This window comes from Mustela erminea, chromosome X (genome assembly GCF_009829155.1).
Source record: "Mustela erminea isolate mMusErm1 chromosome X, mMusErm1.Pri, whole genome shotgun sequence".
In the NCBI taxonomy this organism is placed as follows: domain Eukaryota; kingdom Metazoa; phylum Chordata; class Mammalia; order Carnivora; family Mustelidae; genus Mustela; species Mustela erminea.
Window position 1 is genome coordinate 41,704,286 of NC_045635.1, and position 20,469 is coordinate 41,724,754.

At 55.3% G+C, this 20,469-nt stretch overlaps 2 protein-coding genes across 6 annotated transcripts in view; one reads left to right on the plus strand and one right to left on the minus strand.

The window, feature by feature from the left end:
• Window positions 1-246: 246 nt before the first annotated feature.
• On the plus strand, window positions 247-11,331 carry ARAF (A-Raf proto-oncogene, serine/threonine kinase). Of its 4 annotated transcripts, none has more exons than XM_032330004.1 (16): window positions 247-342; window positions 1,640-1,794; window positions 1,955-2,058; window positions 2,831-2,933; window positions 3,027-3,181; window positions 3,290-3,388; window positions 5,655-5,814; window positions 5,918-5,945; window positions 6,036-6,181; window positions 6,275-6,477; window positions 8,199-8,375; window positions 8,480-8,526; window positions 8,993-9,111; window positions 9,354-9,485; window positions 10,432-10,566; window positions 10,752-11,331. In XM_032330004.1, exons 2-16 carry the CDS (start codon window positions 1,699-1,701, stop codon window positions 10,884-10,886), a joined length of 1,839 nt encoding a protein of 612 aa, XP_032185895.1. In that variant the 5' UTR covers window positions 247-342; window positions 1,640-1,698; the 3' UTR covers window positions 10,887-11,331. The 4 variants fall into 4 exon arrangements, with proteins under 4 accessions (XP_032185895.1, XP_032185898.1, XP_032185896.1 ...); XM_032330007.1 differs by having other exon boundaries at window positions 248-342; window positions 5,673-5,814; XM_032330005.1 differs by having other exon boundaries at window positions 253-342; window positions 1,600-1,794.
• SYN1 (synapsin I) overlaps window positions 11,329-20,469 on the minus strand; it is a 47,357-nt gene continuing 38,216 nt past the window's right edge. Inside the window, exons 6-13 of one of the 2 annotated variants that reach the window (XM_032330003.1) lie at window positions 17,044-17,106; window positions 16,202-16,344; window positions 16,029-16,103; window positions 15,820-15,922; window positions 14,599-14,745; window positions 14,123-14,210; window positions 13,446-14,031; window positions 11,329-12,368 (exon numbers count right to left, since the gene is read on the minus strand). In XM_032330003.1, the coding sequence (XP_032185894.1) occupies window positions 12,341-12,368; window positions 13,446-14,031; window positions 14,123-14,210; window positions 14,599-14,745; window positions 15,820-15,922; window positions 16,029-16,103; window positions 16,202-16,344; window positions 17,044-17,106 (1,233 nt within the window). In that variant the 3' untranslated portion in view covers window positions 11,329-12,340. Of the gene's footprint in view, window positions 12,407-13,445; window positions 14,032-14,122; window positions 14,211-14,598; window positions 14,746-15,819; window positions 15,923-16,028; window positions 16,104-16,201; window positions 16,345-17,043; window positions 17,107-20,469 lie in introns of both variants that reach the window. The other variant, XM_032330002.1, reaches the window with a different exon arrangement.

Sequence of the window (20,469 nt, forward strand, 5' to 3'; positions counted from 1 at the left end):
TCAGCCCCAAGTTGCTGAAAAAAATTTCAGCTTTACTCCAGCTTGGCACGATGTGGGTTAAAGTCCATCGCGCGGCGCTCTCCACCCAACTGCGCCTGCGCGAGTCCGGACAGGCGAATTTCCCTCAGACCCTGACGTTTCAGGCAGTCCCTCCTAATCCGGAACACGACCCACATTCCGCCGGTCCTGCTTTGACAGGCGTGACCCTTACCCAATAAGGATGGAGAGGTGAATCCGGCGGAGCCAATGGTGAAAGTCCGAGGGGCGGTGGAGGCGGACTCAGCGAGGAAACAAGAAGACAGGCCCAAGATGGAGGCGGCGGTGGCCGTAGCGGCGTGACAGGTGAGGGCGGGTCCGGCGGGGTTAGGTTTCTGGAGCGACCGCCGGGCACGGGCAGGGAGCCGGGACCGAAAGCTTAGCTCCAGGATGGCTTCGCCTGGACGCCGGCGCCCCCCGCCCGGAACCGGAGGAGTGGTTTGACCTGGGGCGAGACCATCGTCGACAGCGGGGGTGGGGTGGGTAGACAGGAATAGGGGTGCAAGGCTGCGGGGGATGGTTTCGCCCGTCGCCTGTGGCAGTGCGCCTGCGCAGAGCTGGAAAGCCCTCGGTAGGCGGGGCCGGGCTGAATGGGGCCTGGGCTGTGGTGTGCCCGGACTCCCTCTAAACCTCCTTGAGATATCTTGATGACCCTGCCTTGCCGGCAATGGGGAGTGCGTGGAGCTGTGGTTTACTAGTCGCGAACTGGGCGAACGTTTGAGGATTTCTCCGTTACTCCTCTTTAACCCTACCCAGCCTCCTTCCATTGTCAGCAGTAATAGGTCTGTGACCCCTTCATTAGTTAGGGTAGAGTTTGGACCCCTCCACCCCCGCTTTCCAAACTGTTTATCTCACCTCAATAGTGTTTGGTAATGCACCATGTCCCTCCATTCCCCCATGACTGTCTGGTGATGTCCATTATCCATACTTCTCCCCACTACAGTCCCTTCAGCACAGTTTCTGCTGAGGCCCTATGAAGTCCCCATCATAGTCTGATGACAGCCATTAGCCACCTAACAGTGTCTGAGAGCCTGCTATCATTACAGCCCAGGGCTTAGGGATTCCCCCAGTGCCCCTAAGAACACCGTTTGGTGCGGTTCCCATTTCCCCCCAACTAAGGGCAGTATCTGATGATCTCTTCCATTTCTTTCCCATCATCCTGTCTGTGACTCCTCCCTCACCACAGTATCTGGTAACCACCCTTTCTCCATTAAAAAGCCAGGACAGCCTGTTCATGTCCTTTATGGACGTAACACGCCCAACTGCAGTGTGGTTTGACTTCCTTGTTACCCCCCCAGCACAGAGACTGGGTACGCCTGTGCCCTCCAGGACAGTATGTGCTGCCTCTCCTCTGCCCCCACCCTATGCAGTGAATCCTAGACCTTGGCCCTTAAAATAGTGAGACAAACAACAGGAGAGCAGCCTGAGCAGAGGAGAGACTGGATGAGTTCGAGGTGTTTACAAGATCCCTTGGCCTTTGTGTGTAGATTGGGCAACAGCGGGGAGGGGGTGATGTGGAGCCTGGACATTGAAATTTTTTTGTCCCTGCCACTTTGCTTCCAGACTGTCATTACTGGACCTCTGAATTCCTCCTGTGTTCTAGGAGCCCCATGGCACCTGCTCAGCCCCACCTCAACCCGTCTTGACAAAGTCCTAGGCTCCATGGAGCCACCACGGGGCCCCCCTGCCAACGGGGCCGAGCCGTCCCGGGCAGTGGGCACTGTCAAAGTATATTTGCCCAACAAGCAACGCACGGTGGTGAGTCTGACGGGCAAAGCTGGCAGGAGGTCGGGGCAGATCCCGTTATGACTGGGGGTGGGAGGAGGAGGCTTCTACAGAGGCCGGGCAGAGTCAGCTGGGGCCCATGTTGGGCACTGACCACCCCTTCCATCCCCTGTGTGCACACACAAATGCATAGGTGACTGTCCGGGATGGCATGAGTGTCTACGACTCTCTAGACAAGGCCCTCAAGGTACGGGGTCTCAATCAGGATTGCTGTGTGGTCTACCGGCTCATTGAGGGGTAAGTGTGCCCCCACCCCGCCACTTCACCTCCCTCCACTGGACTCCCCAGCCTCCCATCCCCTCCTCGGAGGCCCCTGACTCCTTCCCTCTGTGGTGCAGTGTCCCGTTAGTCTTTCCTTAAGCTCAGTGAATCCACGAGTGCATGCAGCTTTTGTTTCATAACATCATTCGTTCACCGGCCTTTGAGGCCAGCAGCTCGTCTCTCCTTGGCCCTCAGGTCCTTGCCCAGCTCCTGCACCCCATGCGGGAGTTCGTCTGTGGTGTTCTTTCACGATTTCATCTGTTTGCCAGCTCTCTGCATCCTCCGCTTCCTCATTCTTGGTTGGTCTGCTGAGCTGGGCCATGCCGGCCTTCCATTTATTCCTCTGTCCTGGGCTTCCTGAACTGTTTTATTCCATGCCCACATGGCTTTTTATTTGTTGTCTCAGTGCCAGTCGGCCACTTTTTCAGGGGCTTGCTGAGTGCTTCTGAGATTTCATGGCTTATTCCCCCTCACCTTGTGGTTAAGAGCATGGACTCTTGACGCGCGGGCCAGCCAGTCACAGTCCTTTGTGGCCTTGGGCCAGTGACTTGAATCCCTCTGAGCCTCCGTTTCCTCATCTGTAAAATGGGGGCAAGGATAGTAACTAGTTCCTAGAGTTGCTGTGATGAAAATGAAACGCGTCAGATGTTGCTCCATGGATGGTGGACGTGGAGGGACTTTTAGGGGTTCCCTTCCTCCCACAGTCTCTGTCCACCCTCTCACTCACTGCCTTCCATGCTTCGTACAGGCGAAAGACAGTCACCGCCTGGGACACGGCCATTGCCCCCCTGGATGGAGAGGAACTCATTGTAGAGGTCCTCGAAGATGTTCCACTGACCATGCACAATTTTGTGAGTGTGGAGTGGAGAGTTGGGGCAGACTGTGGGCATGGGGTGGGGAGGTTCCTTGACCAGGCCTCAACTTTCCCTGCTTTGTGGCAGCAGGTACGGAAGACATTCTTCAGCCTGGCATTCTGTGACTTCTGCCTTAAGTTTCTGTTCCACGGCTTCCGCTGCCAAACCTGTGGCTACAAGTTCCACCAGCATTGTTCCTCTAAAGTCCCCACAGTCTGTGTTGACATGAGCACCAACTGCCGACAGTGAGCCTAGCCTATGGTGGGTGGGGGAATGGGGGTGACAGACGCCACAGGGTTCTTACAGATAGCTGACCCTTGTCCTCTTGCTCCATCCTCTTAAATGCTCTCAAGGTTCTACCACAGTGTCCAGGATTTGTCCGGAGGCTCCAGACAGCACGAAGTTCCCTCGAACCGTCCCCTGAATGAGCCGCTAACCCCTCAGGGTCCCAGGTAGGGATGCCTTAGCTGAAGGCCTGTTGTCAGGAGAAAAAGATCTGGAGGCCTTTGTAGATCACAAGCCGTACTTCATTCATTTGTTTATTTGCACACATTTATTGAGCACCTATAGGTGTGGAGCTGTAGGACATCTGGCAAGTCACCTAATCTTTCTGGGCCACAGCTTTCTTGTCTACAAAGAGGGGATAATAATACTTTTTACCACATAGCGTTCTGGTGAGAATTTAAATGTGTTGAGGTGTATCCAGTACTTAGAAAGAGATCTGGTAGAGAATAAGAAGTCCCTATTAAGGGGCGCCTGGGTGGCTCAGTGGGTTAAGCCTCTGCCTTCGGCTCAGGTCATGGTCCCGGGGTCCTGGGATCGAGCCCCACATCAGGCTCTCTGCTCAGCAGGAAGCCTGCTTCCCCCTCTCTCTCTGCCTGCCATTCTGCCTACTTGTGATCTCTCTCTGTGTGTCAAATAAATAAATAAAATCTTTTTAAAAAGTCCTTATTAATTACAAGGACATATATATAAGCATCTAACTATTTCGTTAATTCTTACAGTATAATCATGCTCAAGTCTTTCCATTTTGAAATACATATTATTTTTATCATAAATTCCCTTTTATTTCTCTTTTATGTTCAGTATTATAATACTGTAGTATTTCTTTTTTTTTAAGATTTTATTTATTTGACAGAGAGAGACAGCGAGAGAGAACACAAGCAGGGGGAGCGGGAGAGGGAGAAGCAGGCTTCCCACCAAGCAGGGAACCTGATGCAGGGCTCAATCCCAGGAACTTGGGATCACAACCCGAGCCAAAGCCAAACGCTTAACCGACTGAGCTACCCAGGCGCTCCAATACTGTAGTATTTCTATATTAAAGTATATTATTGCTCTAAGATAGCACAAATTTATAAAATATACATTGTATTTGTCTGTATATTGTAGGATGTATTCATATGGTACATTATATTAATATATCATGTGTTCTATGTATACTCTATAATATAAAACACATTTTTATGCAACATAAAATAGTGTAGGGCATTATGTTACTTTTAATTATGGGTATATGTGGATTACCTATGCATTTCATTTCAGGATAGTGAAAATACATTTGTGGGGCTTTTGGGTCACTCAGTTGTTAAGTGTCTGCCTTCGGTTCAGGTCATGATCCCAGGGTCCTGGGATCGAGTCCCACATTGGGGTCCCTACTCATTGGGAAGCCTGCTTCTCCCTCTCCCAGTCCCCCTGCTTGTGTTCCTGCTCTTGCCATCTCTCTCTTGTCAAATAAATAAATAAAATCTTTAAAAAATAGATATAATAAAAATTAAAAATAAAAATGCATTTGTGACATCAAAATATATATAACATGTATCTTTATGTATTTACATCTACATATAACATACACAGTTGACCCTTGAACAGCATGGGCTTGACCTGCGTGCATCCACTTACACGTGGATTTTTTACGTGCAGTATTATAAATGTATTTTCTCTTATGATTTTTTTAGAAACATTTTCTTTAGCTTACTCTTATCGTAAACATACAGTATATAATACATAAAACATACAAATACATGCTTAATCGACTGTTTATCACTAAGGCTTCTGGTCAGTAGTAGGCTCTTAGTGGTTAAGTTTTTGGGGAGTCAGAAGTTATACATGGACGTTCACCTGGGCAGGGGGTTGGTGGTGCCCCTAATTCCTACATTGTTCAAGGGTCCGCTGTGTAATGTTACTGCAGTACACATATTTGGAAACATTGGTATCTTAATACAGATAATATATTATATATTATATAACAACATATTTGAGTAGTGCACACAGTTAGAAGATATTACATATTACTTTCTTCCCCCCTATATTGTGTGGCTTGCTGTTCCTCCTTTAGGTCTTTACTCAGATGTCCCCTTGGGGAAGCCTTTCCAGAGATCACCCATGATACTTTCTCTCTCTTTGTGTTGCTTCGTTTTTTTTCTTTATTGTACCTGTCACCAATGGACATATTAAATATTCTTCTTTTTTTTTGCGGGGGGGGGCACTCTCCTCACTGGAACATCCCCATGAGGGCAGGAACTTGTTTTCATTTTGCCCATGGTTTTATTTCCACTACCTAGAATGCTTTCTGCCAGTGGGCAGGCCCCCAGTAAGTGGCTCTTGAGGAAACGAATGGCAATAGTAACAGTAGACGGTGACTCTGATCTCCATATACGTTTACAGGGCTAAGGGGGCAGCTTTCCTTGTTCTTGCATTCATCCCACAGTGATTTCCCAGCCTTTACCCCCCCTCCAGCTCCTGCACCCCGCACCGAGACCCTGAGCACTTTCCCTTCCCCGCGCCGGCCAATGCCCCGCTCCAGCGCATCCGCTCCACATCCACTCCCAATGTCCACATGGTCAGCACCACAGCCGCCACGGACTCCAGCCTCATCCAGGTTGGTGGCAAGGGGGTCATTGCCTGAGGGCACTGGGCCGAGAAGAGGGCCGTTCCTCTTGGCTCCTGTGTGCCCTCTCTGATTCCTGGCCCTCTTCTTCCAGCTCACTACCCAGAGTTTCGGCACTGATGGTGAGTCCACCCCGCCCACCCCATGCCCCTGAATCACACCCCCTCACCCCTGTGCCACCTCTGCTCACACCTCCTCCACAATGATCACAGCTGCCGGTAGTAGAGGTGGTGGTGATGGAGCCCCCCGGGGGAGCCCCAGCCCAGCCAGCGTGCCCTCGGGGAGGAAGTCCCCCCATTCCAAGTCCCCGTCGGAACAGCGGGAGCGGAAGTCCTTGGCCGATGACAAGAAGAAAGTGGTAAGCTCCAGGGGAGCCTCTGATGGGGGCGCCACAGGCTGAGTGATGAGGGAAGCGGGCAGGCCCCTGAGATGCCGCCCATGTGGCCCACAGAAGAATCTGGGGTACCGGGACTCGGGCTATTACTGGGAGGTACCGCCCAGCGAGGTGCAGCTGCTGAAGAGGATCGGGACAGGCTCGTTCGGCACCGTGTTTCGCGGGCGGTGGCATGGCGATGTGGCCGTCAAGGTGCTCAAGGTGGCCCAACCCACAGCTGAGCAGGCCCAGGCCTTCAAGAACGAGATGCAGGTGCTCAGGTGAGATGACACGTGTGTGGGGTGGGGCAGAGGGACGGGGCACCTCCCCGGGGAAGGGCCAAGCTGGGGCGCTTCCCGCAGGTCAGCCACGTTTGCGTTGTGTTAATGAGCTCTTTCTCAATCAGGGAATATCCCTTTCCCCTCTGGGAAATGGCTTCGTTTCAAGGCCCTCTGATGATGATACTGTTTGTGTTCCGGTTGATACTGATATTAACTAATGTCTCCGCCTCCAAAACGTGCATCTTCTTATTTGCCTGGCACTGAAGTGGATATGGCCGAGGCCGGCCACGTTACCACGTGCCCTCACATTCATAGCTTGATGTTAAGCACATTGCCAGGAAGCTTGGGCCCCTCCTTCCCCTCTGCTTGTGTTACATTGTTAGCAGTAGGTTTATCCTACTGGATTCCTGTTACTAATCACAGTCATGCCATGATTTAAAGAACGCTGGGTGTTGTTTCACTTAGGATTTAGTCCTTGTTTTCATTAACAGTTGTAATTCTCTGCTTAATAAGCCCCTCATACTATATCAGTTCATTTGCCCTGAGAAGCCCTGGTGTTCCTCTTCTGCCGCTCTGGTTACTACCTACCAGTCCTGGGCTTGCTGACATGGGCGTGCCCTCTGACCAATGGGTACAGGTACATTACAGAGTTGATGTTCTCATAATTTCTTGTGCCAGTTTAACATTTATCCTCATTATGGACACCGCAGTAAGAAAACTTTTATTCTCTTCCTCTCTGTGAAATGATTTGAGCCCACTGCTAGCCTGTATCACGTTAATATTTTAACCGTAATTGGACCACTGTGAAGAGCACTCCTGTCCTCCGTTACCCACTGTGACATGAGCAAAATCGCAGAGCACTGTTGGTGTTCGCATTTGTGTTGCCATTATACCCACGGTGACTCCTTTTGTAAGGAGGGAAGGTGTCCTCCTAAACTCGAGCGGTGGCGTCTGTTCACCGTGTCTCAGTTTCTTTGAGGTAGACTCGGGCACCCAGTGGCAATAACGAGGACAGTGACATTTTCGGGATGCTCTGGTAGGTGCTGTTCCAAGTGCCTTACAGATCATTTGGTACCCGTTCTTGCCAACATCCCTATAAGGTAGCTAGTATAATGATCATAGTTTTGCAGTTGACAAAGGTGAGGCACCGAGAGGTTAAGTGTCATCCCTGAGGTTGCACAGTGAGTACCTGGGGAAGCCTGGATTGGAACACAGGATCTAATCCAAGTGTTAACTCCAAGCTCTATACTTCTGAGCCTCTCGTGGCAATTAACAGGAAATAGCCACACATTACTGGGTATCTTTACTGGCATGTCAGTATCAGGCTGCTGTATCAATGAAGAAGGTTGGCATTCCACTCTCTTGTCTATAAAATGGTCACAGGCCCAGGTCACGGTCAAGGTTGGAGGTTGGCAGGTGTTGATGACGTAGAGCCACTGGTCGATAGAGGGGCGGGGAGGGGGCAGTAGTCTCTCCTGCTTCTGTTGGGAGACTCAGCTGAGGAAGCTGGGGACATGCGCCACCCCCACCAGGAGGGAATCCCTGCCCATCAAGCATATCTCACAAATGCACTGAGTCTGGCGGCAGTCTGGCCCTGAGCCTCCTGAAAGGGCAGAAGTGCTGACAGGGCAGCAGTGAATAGCCCTGTTCCTGATGCTCCGAAAGTGAATGATGGTTGCTCTTTTTCCTTCCTGTCCTGGTACTGCCCTCCCTGCCTGTAGGAAGACCCGTCACGTCAACATCTTGCTGTTCATGGGCTTCATGACCCGGCCGGGATTTGCCATCATCACGCAGTGGTGTGAGGGCTCCAGCCTCTACCACCACCTGCACGTGGCCGACACTCGCTTCGACATGGTCCAGCTCATCGACGTGGCCCGGCAGACTGCCCAGGGCATGGAGTGAGCCTCCCGGCCTGGGGACAGAATGGGGGGCGGTGGGAGGCTTGGAGTGGGGAGAGGAGGTAACCCCCCGGCCAATCTGCCTTCCACTTCCACCCCTACAGCTACCTCCACGCCAAGAACATCATTCATCGAGATCTCAAGTCTAACAGTATCTGCCTGTCCCTGTGTGCAGGCTGGGCCGGGGTGGGGGCTTAGCGGGGTGGCTCTTGTTGGGGGCCTTCTGGGGATGCATGGAAGGGTCACATGGCATGTGGCTTAATAGGTCCTCTAAGGCAGGGGGAGTCTCTTGGTCAGGCTCAAGGCTGTGGCTGGTTTCGGTGCTGTTGTTGGGGACTTTGGGCGGGGTCCAAGGTTTGGTGAACCGTGGAGGGCATGGCAAGTCTGAAGTCCCACTCGAGGTGCTTCCTGGTCAGGAGTCATGGGGTGGGGGGTAGCATAAGGGGCAATAATTGGGAGTTCCCTACCCAAGTCAAGATTGTAGCTAGTTTGTATGATATGGAGGGCTTCTGGTCAGGGTCTGGCAAGACTGGTGTGGGGGCATCAGTGGGAACCGCCCAGTCAGGATGGGAGATGTGGCTGTTGGGAGCTCCTGTAGTGGCCCTTGACCCTGGTGGACATCTTCCTACATGAGGGGCTCACAGTGAAGATTGGTGACTTTGGCCTGGCCACAGTGAAGACACGGTGGAGTGGGGCCCAGCCCTTGGAGCAGCCCTCAGGCTCCGTGCTATGGATGGTGAGTTGGGCCAGGCTGGACTGGGGCCATCTGTGTAGGAGCTTGGGTGACTCGGGTGGGATGGGGGGAGCTGAGTGGGGATGGGAATGCTTGTGGCAGATGGGGGTGTCTAGACTGCTCGTGCTTTGCCTCACATGGGTGATCTGAGTTGTACCCAGTGTGGCTGGTGGGATCTGGGCATGCGGCTGGCCATTGGCTGACCTCCGTGGTCCCCCTGCCTGGTCTGGTCTGCCCCATTGAAGGCGGCTGAGGTGATCCGTATGCAGGACCCGAACCCCTACAGCTTCCAGTCGGATGTCTACGCCTATGGGGTTGTGCTCTATGAGCTCATGACCGGCTCGCTGCCTTACAGCCACATTGGCAGCCGTGACCAGGTGAGTCCCACGCGTCACCCACAGTCTCCCAGGCAGAGGATTCCTTTCAGCCTCCAAAGCCTAGACTTCCTCCTTTGTAAAGACCAGGAATGCCACACTTGCCCCCAGAAACCCAAAATCTTCTGGGCGGAGAACTCTCAGAATCCTCTGGTCTTCCCTACCTAGAATCCCCTCCTTCCCTACACGTCGACAATCCTCTGGGTCCTTGAGGTCCAGAACCCCCGGAATCCCGTCTACCCAGAACCCGCCATGGCCCCCAAACACCCAGAAGCCCTCTGGGGCTCGGGATACCTACAGTCCTCCAGTGCCTGCATTACCCCAAATCTCCCAAGTCCCAAAGCCCAGCATCCCATTTCTCCCAATGACAGAAGCCACCTGTGCTTCTGGACTACTCACAGATAACCACAGTCATTCAGGCCTTGGGTATCTGCCAGGCTTTCGGGGCTCTGGAACCCATGGTACTCTGGGCCCCAGGCTCTCCCGAGTTCTCCAGGTTGAAGGCCTGGAATCTTCCAGGCCCTCAGAAACCTGGGGTCCTCTAGGCTCTAAGAACCAAGCACTCACAATCCTACAGGCCACATGGACCCATAGTTCTCTAGGCCCCAGACCCCTGCAGAAATACAGGCCCCTGAGGTTTTGACTCCTCTAGCTCCTCCCAGACCCAGAACTTCATGTTTCCCCTGACTCAGTAGGCTTGTAAGCCCCCAGAAACCTGTGAGGTCAGGGATACCTGTAATTTTGGATTTCCCCCAAGCTTCAATCCCTCTGTTCTGCAGGGAAGCCCTGTGCTCAGAGACCCAGTGTCCTTGGATCCATAGCACTCCAGATCCCAATACCCAGAGTGCCCTAGTTTCCCCCAAAAGGAGCCCCCAAAGCCCCTTTAGAGCCACAATTCCCTCAGCCTCCCAGCCCACACCTCTAGACCACCCCATTCCTGTCCCTCCAGATCATCTTTATGGTGGGCCGTGGCTATCTGTCCCCGGACCTCAGCAAAATCTCCAGCAACTGCCCCAAGGCCATGCGGCGCCTGCTGTCTGACTGCCTCAAGTTCCAGCGGGAGGAACGTCCCCTCTTCCCCCAGGTGGGCTGGGCAGGAGGGTTGGACACACTGGGGAGGGTGAGTGTGAGGAGGAGGACGACTCTGAGGTGTCCGTGGGAATTGTGTGTGTGCGCATGCATGTGTGCTTCCCCTGTAGGCTGGGGTCTGTGGCTGTCGGGGTGCCTACATGGCTCTGGACACCCCCCCCAACCTGCCCCTGTCCCCAGATCCTGGCCACGATTGAGCTGCTGCAGCGGTCACTCCCCAAGATTGAGCGGAGTGCCTCTGAACCCTCCTTGCACCGCACCCAGGCTGATGAGTTGCCTGCCTGCCTCCTCAGCGCGGCCCGTCTCGTGCCTTAGGCCCTGCCCCCAGCGGCCAGGGAACCCATCTCAGCCTGCCACGCCAAGGAGCCCTGCCCACCAGCCAGCCAGTGTTCTGTTTCTGCTCTGATAACTGCCTCAGGACCCCCTCATCCCCGTCCCGGGAGATGAGGGTGTCCCCATGTGCTTTTCCAGCTCCTCTGGAATTGGGGGAACCCCCAAAGACCAACACCCCTGCTTCCTCTGTAATTTGATTTCCTCTTGGCTTTGGGGATACTTCTAAATTTGGGAGCTCCTCCATCTGCAATGGCTGGGATTTGTGGCAGGGGTTCCACTCAGAACCTCTCTGGAATTTGTGCCTGATGTGCCTTCCACTGGATTTTGGGGTCCCCAGCACCCCCTGTGGATTTAGGGGGGTCCCATCTGTGTCTTCCCCACCATTCAAGGACTCCCCTCTTCACCAAGAAGCACAGAATTCTGCTGGGCCTTTGCTTGTTTATTTTGCTTCCCGACTCTTCTCATGGGGTTCAGAGCCGCTGAAGGGTGGGGGTGAGTCCAGGCAAGGAGTGGTTGGGGGGGGAGTGCGGACCACACAAACAGCGCCACTGCACGCATCACCACAGGCGGCACGATGAACGAAGACCACATATGCCAAGCACGGCACAAGAGGAGGCCACATCAGTCACAGACACAGACATCACGGCAAAGGTGGGGAAGTGGAGGACCACTGGCCCTCCATGTGCAAAGGATTCTGGGAGGATGGTTAGAGTTTGCATATTTAAAGATAGCTGTCAGAGGCAGGAAAGTGGGAGTATGGGTCCCTGGGGAACAGAAGGGTCCTAGCAGTGGGGGACCTCCCAGTGTGTCGGAAAGGGGCTGGGGGCGGGTAGGAGAAATCTTTGTGGGGCTGGATAGTGGCATCTGATGACGCAGCTCTCCAGAGATGGGACATCCATCCAGGGGTTTCTTAAGGATTTTGGAAATTCTGATGGGGAACAAGGCATACTTGAGAGATCCAGGACCAGGAATATGGTTTTCCGAGAATTCCAGGGCTCTGGAAGGGGACTGAGTGGTGTGAGGGCCAGAACGGGTTGCCTGGTATTTGGGACTTTCTGGGAAGGAAAGTGCCCTCTGGGAGGCCAGGAGTAGAGGTCTTCAGGAATTTGGAGGTTCTAAAACTGAAAAGTCTTGAGGTGGTAGGGACTGGGCTTTTAAAGGGACTTGGGGATTCCAAAAGTGGGAGTTGGAGTTAGGACCAAGAGTGAGGTTTCCCCAGGGAGTAGGGCATTCAGCGGAGTGAGAAGAGGGGTCTCGGACCAGGAGAGGGCTTCTCAAGGGATTTGGAGACTCCAAAAGTGAGAAATGGATTCAGGGCCCAGAGAGGGGTTGCCCAGGAAGAATTAAGGGTTCTCAGGGTGGGGTGTCAGTCGGAGAAGAGGCTGGCGAAAGACTTCCTCAGGCTGCGGATGGTCTCAGCTTTCACCTCGTCCTGGCTAAGGCTGGGCCTGGGCGGGGCTGGTTCTGGAAGGTTGAAGGCATTGGTCAGAGACTGGGATTTGCTAGAGAGAGACAAGGTGGAGGCATGGGAGGAAGGGGGGGGAGGAAGGGAGGAAGGGGAGAGAAACACAATGTTACCCCAGGCCCGGCCCAGCCCTGCCCCTCTAGTCCTGGGGCTGTGCCTGTGACCCGCCCCCCACCACCACCATCACAGGCCTGGACCCTGATGGATCCTCAGGTGGAGTGGGGGAGCCCTGGGCCAGGCTGGGAGGACTTGGGTCTAGGGGGAAGTCAGGGCTTAGTGGGAAGAGCCCTGGGCTGAACCGCCTCCACATTCTAGGCTGGACTGGGAGGAGTGGCAGGTGAAGACAGGCCAGGATCTTTCCAGTCTGGGTGAGGAGTCCTGGAGGGAGGGCGGTGGGGTTTGCACCCAGGACAGGCTGGTGGGGGGTGGGGGTCTCCCTTCGGGGAGTGGTTGTGTGTGGCACAGAGGACTTCCAAGCTAAGGTGCGGGGGAGGTCTGGAGCAGACCAGAAGAGGTAGAGAGGTTGGTGTGATGATTTGGGGGGAGACTGAGATGGCCCAGAAAGGAGCCTAGGGAAAGCATGAGGGCAGCTGGGAAGAGGACAAAGCCATTGGAGGACTGTGAATTGGGCCGGGAGGAGTTTGGGGGTTTGCCTGGGAGGAGTCTGTTTGGGCAGGAGAAGGGTGCGTTTTGCTGGGAAGGCTCCAGACAGGCGGGGAGGAAGATCTGCTGGGCAGGGAGATACTTAGGGAGGGTCAGCAAGGCGCCTGGGTTGGGCCTAGAGGGGCTGGGGGAGGGGGCTTTCCCAGGGGCCTATTTGGAGGACAAAAAGAAAAACAAGTTTCTCTGGAATTCTGGAACGAATCTCTGGGATGGAGGGCAGGTGCCCCCAGGAACTGGGGCAAGGTTGGGGGGTGGATAGCTCGGAGGAGGGTTCTGCTCAGACTGGAGATGGAACTCTCGGGATTTCCTGTATAGGGCCTGGGTCCGAGGAGCCTGGGAGCTGGGGCTACTCTCCTGGTTCGGGAGCCTGTTTTGTGAGCAGCAAAGCAAGGGCTGCCGTGGGGTCCTCTTACTTGAGCTGGGGGTGCGGGGGTCCCCCGGCAGTGGCGGGTGGTGGCACGTCCTGGCTGGGTTTCTGGGCCAGCTGTGGCTTGGTGGGTCGTCCAGCAGGGCCCGGGCCACTGGGCCGAGGCTGCTGCGTGGTGGGTGGCCCAGTGCGGGGCATGGGACCCGCCTGGCTGGCCTGGCGTGTGGGGCCGGCAGGGCCCGGGGGTTTCTGGGGTGGGCCCTGGCGCTGCTGACCGCTCGGCGGGGCCCCTGAGGCCTTTGGTGGAGCCTGACCAGAGACGGATGTCTGACGGGTAGCCTGTGGGGGTCCCGCCTGGCGCTGGGGAGATGGGGAAGCAGGGGGGCGGGCTGCTGGAGGTGCCCCAGGGCCTCCTGCCACTGGCCGGGATTGGCGGCCTTGACCCTGGGTCAGCGGTGGGGTCTGGGACACAGGCTGCTGGGGTGCTGATGTGGGACTTGGTAGGCGCTGGGGCAGGGGACTGCCAGCTGGGGGTCCAAGGCCCGAAAGGTGCTGCTGGCCCTGTGGGGGTGGGCGCTGCTGCAACGGGGGTCCCTGGCGTTGCGGGCCTGGGCCCGGCTGTGGAGGGCCACCTGAGGGACAGAAAAAGTACACACGTGAGAGGCATGGTAGGAGGGTGGTTGCCAGTCCCGTAGGGGTCCCGGAAGCTGGTCCCTCACTTACCCTGTGGTGGGGGTCGTTGCTGAGCCGGAGGCCCCGAGGGCTGCTGGGAGGTCTGGCGGCCCAAGGGCAGGGCCCCTGGGGACGGAGTCTGTGGCAGAGGAGCAGAGCAGGAGAGGTTCAAAATAGTTACCGTCCAGCCTGAGCCTCAGCCAATCAAAATGACACGGGCTCCCCCTGTGCTGGGTGTTGTCGAGTCTGTGGCTGAGCTGAGGGGATGTGGGGCTGTGTGTGTTTGGCGGGGGGCTAGTTCCCAGGGGGTGGCTGGGAGGCACTCGGGGGCGGGTGGGGGGGAATCAGGATAGCAGCTGTTTTATCATGTTTTTTTTAAAACCACTGGTCATTGCCGCCACACATGGGTCATGGCTGTGCCCTCTGCCTGCTACTGATTAGCTCTGTGGTGGTGTGACCGGGGCTGGCCGGCCGGCCACCAGCCTCCTCGGGCCAGCCTGGCCTTCTCCCAGCGCTGGGGGCCTGACCTGGCTGTGGGACCCCCGGCCAGGGGAGGCATCCCGCTGCCGCTGCCTGGGCAGGGCCTGGGCCATCTTGTTGACCACAAGCTCAACGATGAGCTGCTTGTCTTCATCTTGGTGGTCCCCGATGAGCGGCATGGAGGAGCCCACCACCTGGGGAAGGAAATGGGGTCCAGTGAGGAGAGAGGCGGCAGGTCCCTGGGAGGGTGACAGTGACAAAGCGCCTTCTGTTTTGAAAGGCATGGGCTGCTGCCAAGGAAGCAGATTCAGGCTGAGAGGCATCAGTTTCACAGTGTAAGGAAGGCCTGTTGTTCACAAGGTAACTTACAGCTCAGGAAGGGGCGTGGGGGACCTACAGCGTAGAGTAGAGTTCCACGATCAGGCCTGTGGGGTGTGGGACCAAATCTGCACCTCCCCCTACGTTTGGGGATGACCCCTGCAAGCTAAGGGTTGGGTTTTACATTTTTTAATTGTTGGGGAGGAAAAAACCACAAGAAGATTCCATGCCCCGTGAAAATATATGAAGTTTAAATTTCTATGTCCATACAGTTTTAGGGGAACACAGCCGTGCCTTTTTTTTTTCTTTCTTACTTTCTTTTAACATATTGACTTCAGCTGCTTTTGCAGAGCAGCTGCAACAGAGACCATACAGCCCACAAAGCCTGAAATGTGCGCTCTCTGGCCCTTGACAGAAAACCTTTACCAACCCCTGCTTTACAGTGTGCTCGGTGCTTGTTTGTTCGCGAAGAACTCTGTGGCTTATATGGTGCTTTACAGTTTACAATGCCGCTATCCTTTTCAAGGGACTAGGGGATACATGGTGTGTTTAGACTTTGGAAAGTGCTTTGCAAGGGCACCACTGTTTACAAAATGCCTTACCACGGATAAAGTGCTACCTACCGTTTACCAAGCCCTCCACTTTTCAAGGCGCTTTAGAGTTTATAAATGGCTTTACTGTTTCCCAGAGGCACAGCTGTCTGTAAAGAACTCTGGAATGTTGAAGTGCTTTGCTCCGATAACAGGGACCTCCCTCCCAGTTTACAGAGCTCCTTTTTTTTTTTAATAGTTTTATAAGGCACTTTGCTGTTACTGTGGCATTTCCTGCTTTATAAGGTGTTTTACAGTTTGCAGAGGGCTTTAGTAGCCCCCTGCTGGGCCATGGAGAGCTGCAGGGTTCATGCGCCCGCCGCTCCCTCCTTACTCCCACCACTTTCTGGGTGCTCCCACCTCAATGATGTGATCCCTTCCGTCCTTGCCGTGCAGTGCTTCCACTGCGCAGATGTCCAGTCCCCCAAAAATCTCTGAGCATGTATCCACCCACAGCTTGTACCTGCCGAGATGGGGAGCAAGGCAGCCTGTCAGCGCCTGGCTTGGGGCGCGCCACGCTTACCCCCCTCCCCCAACCTGCCCGCCAGCCAGGCCTGGGCCACCCCTACCTGTCAGACATGGCAATCTGCTCGAGCATCGCGGAGCCAGTGTTGGTCTTCCAGTTTCCTGACACTGACGTCCTCCTGGGGTGGGGGGCAAGAGGAGAGAGGAAAGAAGCTCAGGGGAGCCTGGGCTGCCCAGGGCAGGAGACCCTGACCCCGGCCCTGGTCTCTTCACTCACATGTAGGCTTTGTAGTTCTGCCCGATCTTCTGGACGCGCACATCATATTTGGCATCGATGAAGGGCTCGGCGGTGGCGTACGTCTTGGTCAGTGCTACAACACTCGCGATGTCCTGGAAGTCGTGCTGGTTGTCCACCTTGACCTGTGGGGGCAGGGTGGGGATCAGGGCCTGCTGAGGTCAGGGCAGCCGTGGGCCTGGGGAGGCCTCTGGGTGGGGGCATGCACGCCGACGGCCCGGGAAGCTGAGTACAGAGTTTTCACATGGACGCAACAGACACACAGGTGGGGAGATGTGACTTGAAACATACTGAAAACGATTGAATTGTCCACTTCAAGTGGGTAAGTGTTATGGGCAGTGACTTTTATCTCAGTAAAGCTGTGCATGGAGTACCCAGACCCAAAGTCAGTGGTCCACACAACAGGAAAGCACGCAGAAGCACAGACACGAACATACACATCCCAAGTCTGTTTCCTACATACACAGCGCCAGGGTCAGGGGGATGGAAAGCATACAGGACCTTGAAACCCTTGAACTTGAAAGATCACATGCTGTATGTTCAACCCAGAGGCATGCATACACAGAGGCACGAAGCAGGATGCACGAACAAAAGAACAGGACACACAGAACTGGTCGAATGTCTGACAGAGACTGGGCCACCATAATCTAAGAATGCAAGGGAAACAATACACATTGATAAAGATGCCCCAGGACACACAAGCGTACAGAATGACTGGGGTGCATTGACTATGCAATATACACGTACACACATATGCACAATGCCAGGAGTGTGCAACACACACACACACACACACACACACACACACCCGTCTGGGGACTCACCTTGCCCATCCCGGAGTGTGCGTGCCCCATCTTCACCACCACAGGGTACGTCGTGCTGCTGAGCTGGTTGGGGAGGGGAAGGCAGAGCATGGTCAGGGCTGGGGGTCTGATCGCCAGGGGTGGGGGATGGCACTGAGAGAAGCCCATTTAGCGGGAGCCACATCAGGAGCCACTTCCAGAAGAGGCGAGTCAGAGACAGCCAGCAGCAAGGGTGTCACACAGCGTCTCTGAGCCCAGAATCGAACTCTGAGCCCTGCCTGCCCATCCCTCCCTCCACTACCCCCAAGTGCCAGACATTCCGCCTCTGCTTTCCCGGGCAGAGGCATGGGATAGGGGTGGGGGACTTTTCCGGAAAAGGGAAAGTTTGTTTTGACAGTGAATGGATAATAGAGAAGTGAGTGTGTACTTGTGCGTGCACGGGGGTGTGGTGGTGAGCACACAGTAACCAGACCCCTCAGCCAGGCCTCATGTGTGAGCATCAGTCATACACAGACGCAACCTACAGACCTGCACACAAACCCTCAGAACTCAGACCTACACAACCAAACCCAGAGATTCCCACACATGTCAACATTAGCAAGATGGAAAGACCCAGAACCAATACAGGCTCTGGGCACACTCTGCTCTCTGGCTACAGATATCCACATAGTCGTTCAGCCAGCCGGGTGCTCGCACTTTGGGGCAGGCGCTCCGGCCAGCCTCCTTGCCCAGCAGCAGAGACACACACACACACACACACACACACACACACACGTGCGCGCAGCCCCTTTCCTCTCACCCAAACCTACCAGACAGGGATACACAACATGGAGGATTACCCACGCAATACAGAGACGACCCTCAGAATGCACCAGAGACACACACAACTGACAGGCACACATGACACAACCGGGCACAGACTCAACACTCACAGACACACACGCAACACTCCCAGGCATCTGCACAAAGAACAGGACCCATGACTCCTATAGAGATACCCACCTTTCTAGGTAGTCACATAACCACCCACACCACGCCCCCGGGGAGCAAAACGTACATCTAGGGACACACACACACACACACACACACACAAAACATGCCTTGCCATCTATACAAACAAAAATACACACACACGCATTTGGGTGTGGGGGTACCCCGAGTGCCCTGCGACCCTGGCTGGGGAGAAGGGCCGGGGCCGGGCGCCCCCAACTCGGGGGCCCTGCACCACCGCCCCCTCGCCCTCTCGCCCCAAGAGATGGCTTTCCCGGAGGGGCTGCTGGGGGCGGCGGCAGCGGTTCCCAGTTCCCGACAGGCACAGGAAGCCCGCAGGCTCAGGATGACCGATTGACCTTCAGGCCTCACCCTCTCTCCCCGCACCCCCACCTTCCTCATTTCCCAAATGACTGGCGTCATGACGGGGCCCTGAGAGGCACGGTGTTGGGACAGGGGTTACGGGGATCCTCTAGTTAGCATTCCAGGGTGACAATGCAGAGGCGGCGCTTGACGCAAGGCTCCAGCGCACACGCAGCTCGGAGCCGAACACCACGTCCACAATTACACGTGCAACCTCGCCCTGCTCTGCAGAGGCTGACGGGCAACTCCCCGAAGTGACATGGAGCACGCCTGCACCACGCAGAAGGGCACACGCCACCTAAAGGCACACACACAGTTCTTGGAGGCAGAGACACAGGAGAGCTGCACATTAGTGCACACGCACCCCCCGCACCCCACCGCCAATCCCCCAGGTTTCTAGGCCCCTCTTTTCATAAACATTCCCTGTTTGCGCTGGACCTGAGCCTGAACACAGCCCTTGGGTGTCGGGTGTCGGTGCGCGATTGTGCTGGCCCATGTGTGCAGGAGGGCAGGGAGCTTTGCTCTCTAGGATTCCCCCGGAGAGCCCTGCGTTTTGACTCTCGGCCTCTTCTCCTCCTCAGGCCACATGGCACCCCCAGGCAGGTCGCTGAACCTTCCCTGGGCCTCAGTTTCCTGATCTGTACAAGGGGTACCACGGAGGCCCAAAGCACTTGGCATGCTGTGGGCAATGATGGGACGTCTGCTCCGGACACCCGGCCGGCCCCACGGTCCTTCTTCACCACCCATCGGGCTCCCCCCGGGGACCACACACCTGGATACCCCTCCTTGACAGCACCGCCCCCCCCCGCCCCGGTTTCAAAGCCCGCACTACAAACCAGATGCCCAGAACCCCTCACGTGTAGACATGCAGCCCGACTTGGGGCTGACTCAGGCTGGGGAGTCAGAGCCGGCCTTGGGAAGCAGCGTCCGTGAGGGGCTTTCCCTTCCTGCGCAGCTCCCTCCGGCCAAGCGCTGACTTACTCAGCCCCTGCCTCATTCACTCTCCCTCCCCACTTTCACAACCGGCTTCCCCAAATTCCTGGTTTACTTCCCTTCCCCCCATCATGGTCATTTCTTCATCCTCATTCCTTGCTTGGTGGCTCTTGACCCCTTGGTGTGTCGCATTTTCCTCATCTGCCTAGGGAGAGACGCAAGTCTGTGCCTACCAGGGAAGTTGGGAGGAAGAGATTAGTTATTTCAGGAAAAGTGCTTAGTGCGCTATCTTGCGCACAGGAAGCCTCCTCCATCCTCAAAAAGCTCGGGGCGCCGTTATCAGCACGGGTTGGGGTGGTGGTGGGGGGAGGGGCAGCCAACATTGATTAACAAGGAAGCAGCTGGGATCAAAGCACTCACCGAGATTTTACAGCTGGGTTTAATACCCATAACAGCTGGAGGTGGTGGTGCTGGCGGAGCTTACCTCCCTGAGTTCCGCAAGCTTCAGGAGCAAGGGGGCAATGAAGACCAAATGGGAGAATTTATACAAAGAATATAGGGCACAGCGCTCAGTAAGTGTTCAGTAAGTGGCTGCCGGCATCGCTCCCATCACTATTATTACTGGTCTGCCTTCCCTGACTAACAAAGGACGTTAATGAGCCCTTAGAGCCCTTTCCCAGGACCCCAGTGAAGATTCAGGCAGCATCTGGAAGCTGGTGGGCAGGGATTGCCTCACCACCACCCCCCTCCAGAGGTGTGGGAGGATTGGTGGGGAAGGGGCAGGGCAGGATGGGAGCGGATCTGTTTTCTCCTGACTCACTGCCCTCTTTCCCCACCAGTGAACTACCCCCCCAGCCCCCAATGCTCACTAATTCACTGGCACGTTCCCCACTTGCCAGGGCTGTGCCACGCCTCAGTGAGAGCCTAGCACCGGTTAGCCTGGGTTCAAATCCCAGCCGTGTCCTGTGATCCTGGGAAAGTTCTCCAATCCCTCTATGCTCCTATTTCCTCATCTGTAAAATGGGAATAACACCAGTACCCATCTCAGAGGTTTTACTGTGAGCTTTCAGTGAGAAAAGTTATGCGGAGTGCCTGGTACACAATTGGTGCTCTATAAATGATCTATGATCATTTGTCTTTGTGTTTGTTTGTTTGCTTTTC

Excerpts from the sequence above, each read along its gene's own strand:
- ARAF (XM_032330004.1), top strand. The coding sequence starts at position 1,699 with ATGGAGCCACCACGGGGCCCCCCTGCCAACGGGGCCGAGCCGTCCCGG. Across the intron at positions 1,795-1,954 it reads CCAACAAGCAACGCACGGTG|GTGACTGTCCGGGATGGCAT; the intron begins GTGAGTCTGACG and ends ACAAATGCATAG. Across the intron at positions 5,815-5,917 it reads CGGACTCCAGCCTCATCCAG|CTCACTACCCAGAGTTTCGG; the intron begins GTTGGTGGCAAG and ends CTCTTCTTCCAG.